This window comes from Coccinella septempunctata, chromosome X, assembly GCF_907165205.1.
Source record: "Coccinella septempunctata chromosome X, icCocSept1.1, whole genome shotgun sequence".
NCBI classification, from domain to species: Eukaryota; Metazoa; Arthropoda; class Insecta; order Coleoptera; family Coccinellidae; genus Coccinella; species Coccinella septempunctata.
Genome location: NC_058198.1, coordinates 7,525,422 through 7,535,636, shown reverse-complemented (window position 1 = coordinate 7,535,636; position 10,215 = coordinate 7,525,422). Strand labels below are relative to the sequence as shown.

The following is a 10,215-nucleotide window of genomic DNA, read 5'->3' as shown; positions in this document are numbered from 1 at the left end:
AAATCTATCAAATGTCCAGGATGTAGTAAAGGGCAATATAATAAACCCAATAAGTTGGTCAGAAATTTATTACGAAGCAAATAAATCCGAGTTGTTTGTGGTTATGTTCTCAAGAAACACTCAATTTACTATCACAAAAGAAACGTTAATTGAAAGCCCGAAACAAGCTACATGGCTCTTTGTAGTCATACTCAATGTAACCATATAACTACAATTCCCAATGAAGGGTTTAATAGCCGTGGTTTTAAGTTCTTAGCAGAACATATAATTCTTGTTTTCAAGGTGTAATATTGACAAATTGTCGTATGAAAGGGATGAGTAAAACTCAATATATCGTATTTAAAATATATATTTACTTTCTGAATACAAAAAAGTATCATTAATACAAGTTCAATTATGTCTATTTGAAATAAAAACCCATGAAGAAAATGAGATCATGGTAAGGAAATGCACAATATGACACTAAATTCAGTCTTGCTAAATAATAATTCTGAACATTTCTTGACAAAGAACATATCTTTCGAAATTATAATCGATATAAGACGAACAGAAAACTGTTTATTAGATAATTGATCAGAATGTTAAAAGTATTAATTCTTAACTATAACTCTCCAATAATATAAACTGTTAATGAATATCATACCCACCTTTAATGAATTACAAATCATTCAAATTATTACTTGACCAATATAGATCTGTTATTATTATTATTTCATTTAATCACTGAAGTTTCTCCTAGAAAAACATTTAACGGCAGTGAGCTTTTCAGAATCCAATAATTTCATAAACATTTCTTATTACAAATAATTTTTAACATCAATCAACACTCATATTACCCTGTATACAAATATTATTTTAAGTGTTGGTGTATATAATCAATAAAACTTCAATTACTTTCCAACTCTATATAGAAATTATGTGATAACTTCAACTCTTCAAAGTGATTTCTTGACATATTTTAGTGAGAGTATTGTTGAAGACATGATTTTTATTTGATTGATCAGACTTTTCAATTGTAATCAGATCTTTACTTGAAATGTGCCGAATATCACAAAATTAAGTTGAAGTCAACACTTTTACATCATATTCACTCAAAGAAAATTAAGCTGCCATAAGTACTATTAAAATTTCAATTTTTCGAGATTCGTAAGACAATATTAAGAACTTCTTCACAATTAAACAGAGTATAAAATATCTACGGAGTATATATGAAGAAAAATATAAACTTCTAAATGATAAAAATTACTTGAAACGTCTTTTAAACTTTCCAATATTCAAGTGAGATTGTAGATTCAAAGACGTAGGGTAACATTACCCTTCCAGCATTGAAATAAAGAGGTGTCAAATAATTTACGAGTTCTCTAATCTCTAATTTACTGAATCATAGTAAAGCAGCATTTGAACCGAAATTCAACAAACGAAAAAATAGAAATAGATAATTTGGCACACGGAAAAGGAACAAAGATTTCGATAAATTTAAACGTATCTAGTCAATTGTGTGTAAAATTCTTCCAAGCATACTTGCAGCTGGTTTAAAGTTGGTCTCTCGTCTGCACTCATGGCCCAACAGTATGCCATCACCGCAAATCTAGAAAGAAAAATTTGATCATCAAACATCAACACCAACAAAGAACTAACGATAAGAAGATATATTTAACATTAGGATTACAGCTTGAAAGTGCTAAATTGTCATAAAGTAACAGTATAGAAGGAAAATCATAGTTACAGTTCATCTGGACAGTTGATCGGCTGAGCAAGTCGATATCCATCCTTCAAATAAGCTGACATCTCGAATGGATCGATTTCAATATACGGCTGTTGAGCTAATGTTGTCAATTCCCAAAGCAAAACCCCAAATGACCAAATATCTGAACTTGTCGAGAAGGTTTTATGCTGCAAGCTCTCAATAGCCAGCCATTTAACTGGTCTATTCTCGTTGTCACCTAAGCAATGGTAGTCCGAAGGGAATAGATCTCTTGATAGAGCATTATCAGCAATTTGAACTTTCAGTTTGTCGTCCACACTGCAAATAATCAACCGAAATTAACTTATGCCAAAATCATCCCTAAAGTTAGTAAAGTAGCGATTACTCACACACAGTTCCTAGCAGCCAAGTCCTTGTGCAATAAGTGCTTCTTGTGAAGGTAGCTTAATCCGTGTATGACCTGCAAAGCCATATCTACAACCTCCTGAGTTGTCAAAGTATGAGAAACGCCCTCAGGTGATAGCTTGCATTTCTGCAGGAACGTCTTCAAATTCTTTGTGCACTTGTAGGGAAATAGAAGGAAAGGAGCAGTATGATCTTCGATAGAAACACGACGAATGCTCAGAATATTCTTATGATTTAGAGAGTACATGGACATCCCCTCCTGAAGTAGAAGAGATATCTGGACCTCGCTGGCGTGGTCAGTTACTGTTTTGATTATGACTGTTTCTTCTTTACCGTTTTCTGTTGTGTAAGAACCAAGATACACTCTACCAAAAGTGCCTTCCATCACAACACTACTCAATCGAACTCGGCATCTGAAAAATGAAACACAAACATCAAATCTAGGGAGCATATTCAAAGTATATCACACCAGAAGTATTTATTATTATACCATAAGTTACCTCTGTACTGTGAGTTCAGCAATTCTTTCTTGTAGATCCTTGAAACGTTCATCTAGGAGAGAGTAACTTGGTGCATTCCTGAAGCTTTCGTTATAGGTAAAATTGACAGCATTTCTAGGCATCGTACTCAAATACGACCCAGAAGGTTTGTTATTGTGTTCAACTGTTCTTCTTTCCTTCTTATTCTTCACATAAAACAAGATAACAAAAAGCGCTAAGATTGTCAGCATAACCAAAGCTGCGCCCACAGCAAAATAGAATATCCTAGTGGAATTCGAGTGGCTGGGCACTGTGTCAATAAAAACGTGAGATCCAGTAAATTCTTCTAGCTTTGTACATATTTTCCTTCGTTTTATAACAAGAGAAGTTACATTATTTTGTGCAACTGAAATGTTGATCTTAATGACAACCATTACTTCAGCAGCCGTGAAACCAGTGCAAGGAAAGGATACGCTGAATGTTTGAGTTGATGTGGGGACATTTCCTGTTGCTGATATGTTGAGTTGTGGGGGGTACAAGGCCCCACTGTTTGCCGTTACATCAATTGAATATGGTAGCTGAAAGTATAATTATTAGCAAAAAAACAATGACAAATCGACTGGGATATTACCGGATGACCTGCTACATTTTCCCATGTGAATTGTGATGAGTCTACTTTGGACGGAACTGGTACAACGAAGTTCAAGGCATATTCGTTGATATTACCATCTCTCACATAATAAAGTTCAGCCCCCAAACCTAGAAGAGAATAAGGGGAACATGAGATGTTGTCTCACTTTTTCAGATCGGTGAATAAGATACATACTTTAGTCAAGTAACTTTTGAAAACATAACGTGCATTATATCAATAGGTACTTACCCAAAAGTCTCTGTACTTCCTGTAAATTTAAATATAAATTCAGGTAGCCATGTGAAAATGGGTAGGTTGTCAGCACAGTTAACAAGATTAACCAAAATCCAGGATATCCGTTCATATTGAATAAATTACTTATCTTTTACTTCCTGAGCTACATTTTCATTTAATGGAGCAGCTATATGACATTTTAATAGTTTTCTGGATGAATGAACTACTGTTTTACAACACCCATAAACAAATGGCTTCGGGTCCACCATCGGGGTGGCGGAATCTGCCGAAGTTGTAGGCGGAAATGCAAATTTCAAATTTCGCACAGGACCGGAGTTAGGTACAAACCTAGCTCATGACCGTAAATTATTCCACTGTTCATACTTTGTGAACTTGCAACGGTTTAATCACCTTCTATTTTTAATCTGAATGCATAAAAATGTTTTTGCTTTTCAGTGTAATGATAGTCAAATGATTATTTCACAATGAATATATTTACAAAATTTGTTCACATGTGAAAATCCTTATACAAACTCTTTACTTTGCCATTGTATTGTATTGTCCTTATACAATACTCAACTATTACTAACATCTTTGTGTTTGTCTCTCGATTCTTTCCTGGCCCAAGAAACATCTGAACAATTTTGCTGATCAGTTTTCATTAATATAGTTTTGTCAATGCCCATCTTGTCCAAGATGCTATAGACCTTTTTTATAACTTCTGGACTTGGATTTCTATTTCTTGTAAGGATCCAAAGGTTTCCTGTATGCGGGAATATGCAGTTATTTTCGTTCATTTTGCTACCACAAGCAATTCACTTACTCGTATTAAGCAATCCAAAATTCACACAAGACCAAACTACGGAATAATTGTCATAGTCTGTGGATAATATCCAGTATGGAGCATCGAATTGGACTGAAGTTGGAATCAAATCATTAGAGAATTAATCAGATTTATAACTTTTTTTGATTACTTGCTGAAAATATTTTCATATTCCCAAGTATATATCGAAAAAAAATAAGCGAATTAATTGTGACAATTGTTCTCTGTGTTTTTGTGAAAAATCTGAATTATTTCGAATTTTGAATGTATTGAAATATAGTTAGTACCGCCCTGTTCTTCGAATTCGTTAAGTTCACGGACTACCCGATAGGTGGCTAATCGTCAAATCCTCCATCTGTAGTCTATATTAGTTCTCCATTGGGCGCATAGGGGGCTAGATTCCAAAAATATTTTTTCGAGCAATACAAAAAGATTTTTTTTCATCTGATTGTAAATGAAAAAATTAATTTTTACCGATAAGAATCCATATATTGAATTTCATACGCAGTTTTTCCTTTCGCACTTAATATTTTATATTACCTGGCAAAGAAGGAAATCTAACACTTAATTTTCCCTCGTCTGGCCTTCCCACAATATTTGCCACTCCCATGATCCCAGATCGTGTTCCAGTTCTGAAATTACATATTGTGTATATCCTAACGAATCTGGATTGCATTTCCTCAACTTACAGCGAACTGGTTTGTTTATTATTGACTGTTACAGTTCCATCGCTATTTAGAGAATATTCCGCTGTTACACATCTACCCCCAAATTGGAATATTGCAAAATAACGTTCAGCTTCATACCATTTCCCCAAATACTGCAAGAAATACGAAATAAAAATCAATGGGATTATTTTTGGTATAGTCAAGAAGTGCTGAACGTTTTCAATATCTGGGTGGGTGTACATTTTAGTTTAGTGAAGATGTTTTTTTCGATTTCCTTAAATCAATGATTTAACTCACTTTGTCCACTTGGAAACCCTCCATGCTTTTTACATTGGGGCATAGACCCCCAAAAGGTACTTGGGCTTGAACAGCATAAATGCATAACAGTAGGATAATCGAAGACATGACCACGTTTTAACTGACTGAATCTTAATTCCTCTCATCAAAACATTGGTTGAATCGAATAAGTGAGCGTTTTTACAGGTGTCAAAGTCTGTTGAATCTGCGATGGTACAAGGGCAAATTTGATAAGTTGCAATTAGATGTGTGAATCATTGCCAAAACGGGTATTTGAGGAACGGCAACGCAGAGTGTATCAGAATTGATTTATTAGAAATAAATAAATTATAAATAATTGCTATTTCGCTATGTCTAGTGAACAAATTCAGTACAGTTGTCTCGCTTTCGCTTCGCTTTGGCCTTTAACAGTTTGTTCTTCTTTCTTGTCGGTCGATTCGGCGTTCTTCAGGATCTGTTCCGCAACATTCAGGGGCTTTTTTTCGGCTTCTTGTTTCTTTGGGGGTTCCTCCAATTTTTCCACTTCGGGTTGTTTCTCCACGTCTACGTCGATTCTGTCTTCCAGGGTTGGGGTGGCTGATTTGGCAGCGCCCGTTTCGACTGTCTGACTGGCTTCGCTGACCCACCCTTGGGATGCGTTGATTTCGGAGGCGGCAACGAGACAACCCTCTTGTTCTGTCCTCTGGAAGAAGGTCCTGCTGATCTTGTACCTGTCCAAGACGCCGTAGGCTTTTTGCATGACTGGACCTGGTGGCTGGCGTTCCCTGGTCATCACCCAAGCGTTTTCTGGAAGTATTTAAACGTGTTGAAGTAGTGAAATTGATTTTTTTCAATTTTAATTTCGTAATTAGCTCAACTTACGAGTGTAGATTGGTCCATAATTGCTGCAACTCCATAGGACGGCATAATTATCGTAGTCTGTGTCTAAGACGCTGAGTGTGCTGGTGGTGCTGATTGGGGTTGTTTGGTAACGTACTTTTATTTTTCCCTCGCCAGCTCGACCTGCCAGTTCGAGATCTCCGCTCAACACTCTCTTCACTCCAGTTCTGTAAGAAAGGCACATTTCAGGGTAAAATTGAGGAATGGTGGGTACATTGATTCAAAAGCATGGCATTTAGTGTTGTGAAGGACCCTTAAATTTCTCAGAAACATACAATAACACAACCTCTTTCGCCTTTTTCTGCATTACAAAAGGAATGTCATTTTACTTGAATGAAAACGTCATCAATATTCATTTTGAGTTTTATACTCCTTTTTTGTTATTAAAAATTGAGTATTCTTAGTTTTCTTGTCAACAATATATCATAAATTTCTCCTCGTTTCATTCAGAAAATAAAACGTTTGTAGGATACATTGTAAGTGTCTAACTTAGAATAAATTTTGTATATCGAGGACAGTTTTTCGTTGAAAATATGCTCAGACAGGTATTTTATTCAACTTTTTTGTATGACAAAAATGAATCAGATTTCTCCATCCTCAAATTAGTTTATGTTTATTAAATATCTCTTGAACGACAAGGAATAAGAATTTGGTATGAATGTGTAGCTTGATATACACCCTTAAAGAAGAAGTAAATCGGGAGTGCTCTTCAAAAAATCTTCCGATGTAAGTCCAACACTTTTTCTTAAATTTTAAGATACTAATGGACCTGATCTAGCATATTCACGAAAAAACTGTCTTTGATTTACTGAATTCATTCCAATTGGAGGTCACACTCTATACAGAGTGGTAGATTGAAAACTAGGAAAGATTTATGGTAAAAGAACCCCTCTATGAGCTGCCCAAGCAAGGAGTTCAACGAGAGAGGATATGTTTCATTGGTTAAATTGAGTCCTCATATCATCTAGTACAACAGAAAATGTTTTTCCCTAATTCATTCCAAAATAATTAACTCATTATTTAATCTCATTCACGATAAGTAAAGTTCTTATACTGCAAAATCAGAAAAATACGATGAATGTGCATGTTGTCCTGAAAATTTCAGTCGAAAATGGTCTCAAACGGCTCTTTTGGACTTATTAATGAAGAATTCATTGTTGAAATCAATTCTGTTCGTCACTGAATCAATTTATGAAGGAAAAGATCTAGTGTTGAGTTCCTAAGTTTTGAAAAGTGTTTTATGGGTAATTAAAATAAAATTATCGGTAATTATAAGCAAAAAAGGACCCCTCAGCCCTTTTCAAATTGAAGAAGGATGCCAGTACACATAAATTTCACTGTCGTAGTTCAAGATGCTGAAAAATTACCATTGTAGTGAACTTTTCAGTACTCTGATGAAGTTATTCTGAAGAAGCTCAACGTTTAGAACGAATTGTTTATCGGAACTACGAAAACAAAAATTTTTCATTGGTCCAGAACACGTTAATTGAAAAATTGAGTGGTACTTACATTCTGCTAGTGACTTCATTGGACACGTAGATTTTTCCAGTGGCGGATTTCGCATAATCGGACACAACGCATCTGGTACCCAGTTCGGAAAATTGGAAATATCTCTCAGATTCGTACCATTTGCCCAAAAACCTCTCCATGTCGAAATTGGACATGGGCACGTAGTCTGGACACCATCCAAGGTTTGGCACTTGTGCAGAACATACTGCAAGCAGCGTTACCAGAAGACCTAACGCACACTTCATTGTTTTGAGTTGGAATCGGTATTGATACGAAGACCCTATGTTTATCTGCTTTTATACCGAAGAACCGCTATTCTTCGTGCCCGCAAACCTGAAGCCGTTTCCACCTTTACAGTGCGTCTCAGAAAATGTCGAGAAGAATTAGACACGCATCGCAGATACTCTACGCATTTCCGGAAGAAAATGTTTCTGTAAACGAAAATTTCTTGAACTTTTTAGAGCACTTACCTAGAGCAAGGACTCAAAGGGCTTTCATTTCAAGAAGAAAGGAAACTTTTTCCACAAGTGTGCTGGGATTCCTCTTTAAAAACTACTCGTCAAAAGAGAATTGAGTATACCATCCTAATTTCCAATTATTTCTGGAAATGCGTGCTTTTTTTACCCGAATATAGGACTGTGGAAATTTTTCAATAACAGCACAAGATTTTATGGTTCATTGTGCATTTGACGGGCTCGGCTGAGATCTTGAGAATAAGTTTTTAATGATCCAATGATGGATCTGCTGATTGCTTCCATCAAAGGCAAAACTGTCAGACTCAGAAAATCTTCGAAGGATTCGTAACAATGACATGCATCCCAAATGTGTGTATTGTGGTCTGGAGGTATCATTTGGGAGTTTTTCTTTGAAGACGAGGAAGTTAATTCAGTAATAGAATGACCACTTAATCTTGTTATGATAACTCTTTCATCCTCAAGTTTGTGAAGACGTTACTTGTGATATGAGATTTCAGGTCACTTGCCGAACAGATCGTGAAACATTGATGGTTGAATAAGTCTTTTTCTGATATGTTTGCTGAAAAAAATTGGTCACACACCCATTTCGATTTGACACCTTCATATACCGAAATGAGGAACTGTATTACAACGAAAATACTACATAAATGTAGCCAAAATCATTATCGAAAAATCTCTGAAAAATTCTTCATGTGATTTTTTGCAGCTACAAAAAATGTTTCATTCAAATTTCCAATAATGTGCTGTCGAAGAAATTGAAATTTTTCCTCATTTCCGATGAATAGAGAGTGAAAAAAAATATTCATAATCTCCATTGGTGAAAATTACGTATTCAGGACTCTCATTCATAAGGACAATAACAAGGTTGGGTTAGGAAAAAAAAATAAGAACATCTCTAATTCCAATTCTTCGAAGGAGTGTCATTAATTCATTCTCGACACCGATTGATTTACATACGTTCGATTAGTCCAGTTAGTTTTCATTCAACGAAAATGTTATCTAGTTTATTTATATTTTGGAAAGCCAATGTCCTAGCTTGGCCTCTTGAACTTTTCGCAGCAACGGTTTCTTCCTTCAAGGAACACTGTAGAGAGCAGCTATCTACCGCTGTTTTGACCCGATATCAGAGCCGTGCCTACATTCGAGATTCTGGAGATTTACTCAATTCAATAGTTCTTTATTCTGATCCCCGAAGTACGAATGTATAGCTATTCCAATGGATGTTCGAAAAATTCGAGATTTTCATTGAAAATGTGTAGATATGCTATTTCAACTCGTGAACTGTTTAAGTTCCACATTATAAATCAAAATTTAAAATGTTTTCTCAACCTCGAACATCTCAATCTGAATCGATGTTCAGTCGACATAACACAAAAATAAAGTTTGAAAATATGAATACATTTTCTGGTGATTACAATCTGAATGATATTTTACGTTGTTACTGATGAATGTAGGTGATCAATTCCTGAAGTGGAATGAGGAGCGAAAATTTGAATATAATTCAGAAGTTGGGAGCCACAATTTGAATTTTTATTACGCAAATTATCAGTGCTGTTAAATCCTTCTTGTCTTCTATTTCCTTGCTGACTTTTTCTAAGTGAAAAACGTCATGTTTCTGATGAATCATCAAGATGTGTAATCTAAATATTCATCTCACTGTTTTTTGCCAAAAATTACTTCTTTCAGAAACGTAGAACCAATTGGGGTTTCACGAAATCTTGTCCAATCTGCAAGTAGGGTTTTTCACTGCTGAAACATCAGAACTAGAAAAAACTCAATCACCTATTGCGATAAAACGAAGCCACATGACTCTTCAAGAACGTCAAATATCATAGTCCAGCCCTGTGGATCGAAAGGAAATACTCGTTTTGTTTTTTGAGATTGCATCTTTGGGAGTGCAACAAATGACAGGTAGTTCATCACCAGTGTTCATCTCACCTTTTTTTTACACTTTTCCAGTCAGCATTCGAAAGAGTCGATATTTCTTCCTTTTTGGGCACCTTAATTGCCATATTCCATGAAGCGAATTGTTGGAATTATACTCGGTGACATTAGAAGTGTTGCACCCATCACTAAGTATTTTATCAACTTGAATTTTTGTCGATGTGT

General features: G+C 35.4%; 2 protein-coding genes across 2 annotated transcripts; both read right to left on the bottom strand.

Moving 5' to 3' along the window:
• Positions 1 to 333: 333 nt before the first annotated feature.
• On the bottom strand, positions 334 to 3,735 carry LOC123322171 (tyrosine-protein kinase Drl-like). The gene is made up of 6 exons (XM_044910040.1): positions 3,470 to 3,735; positions 3,221 to 3,348; positions 2,611 to 3,167; positions 2,095 to 2,523; positions 1,727 to 2,023; positions 334 to 1,588 (listed from the first exon to the last, which is right to left on the bottom strand). The coding sequence occupies exons 1-6, from the start codon at positions 3,582 to 3,584 to the stop codon at positions 1,477 to 1,479; spliced, it is 1,638 nt and encodes a 545-aa protein (XP_044765975.1). The 5' UTR covers positions 3,585 to 3,735; the 3' UTR covers positions 334 to 1,476.
• Positions 3,736 to 3,928: 193 nt separating this feature from the next.
• LOC123321703 lies at positions 3,929 to 7,877 on the bottom strand. Its single transcript, XM_044909434.1, has 8 exons — positions 7,631 to 7,877; positions 6,104 to 6,288; positions 5,617 to 6,028; positions 5,243 to 5,360; positions 4,967 to 5,097; positions 4,818 to 4,909; positions 4,278 to 4,370; positions 3,929 to 4,217 (listed from the first exon to the last, which is right to left on the bottom strand). Exons 1-8 carry the CDS (start codon positions 7,873 to 7,875, stop codon positions 4,030 to 4,032), a joined length of 1,464 nt encoding a protein of 487 aa, XP_044765369.1. The 5' UTR covers positions 7,876 to 7,877; the 3' UTR covers positions 3,929 to 4,029.
• Between the last annotated feature and the right edge of the window lie 2,338 nt (positions 7,878 to 10,215).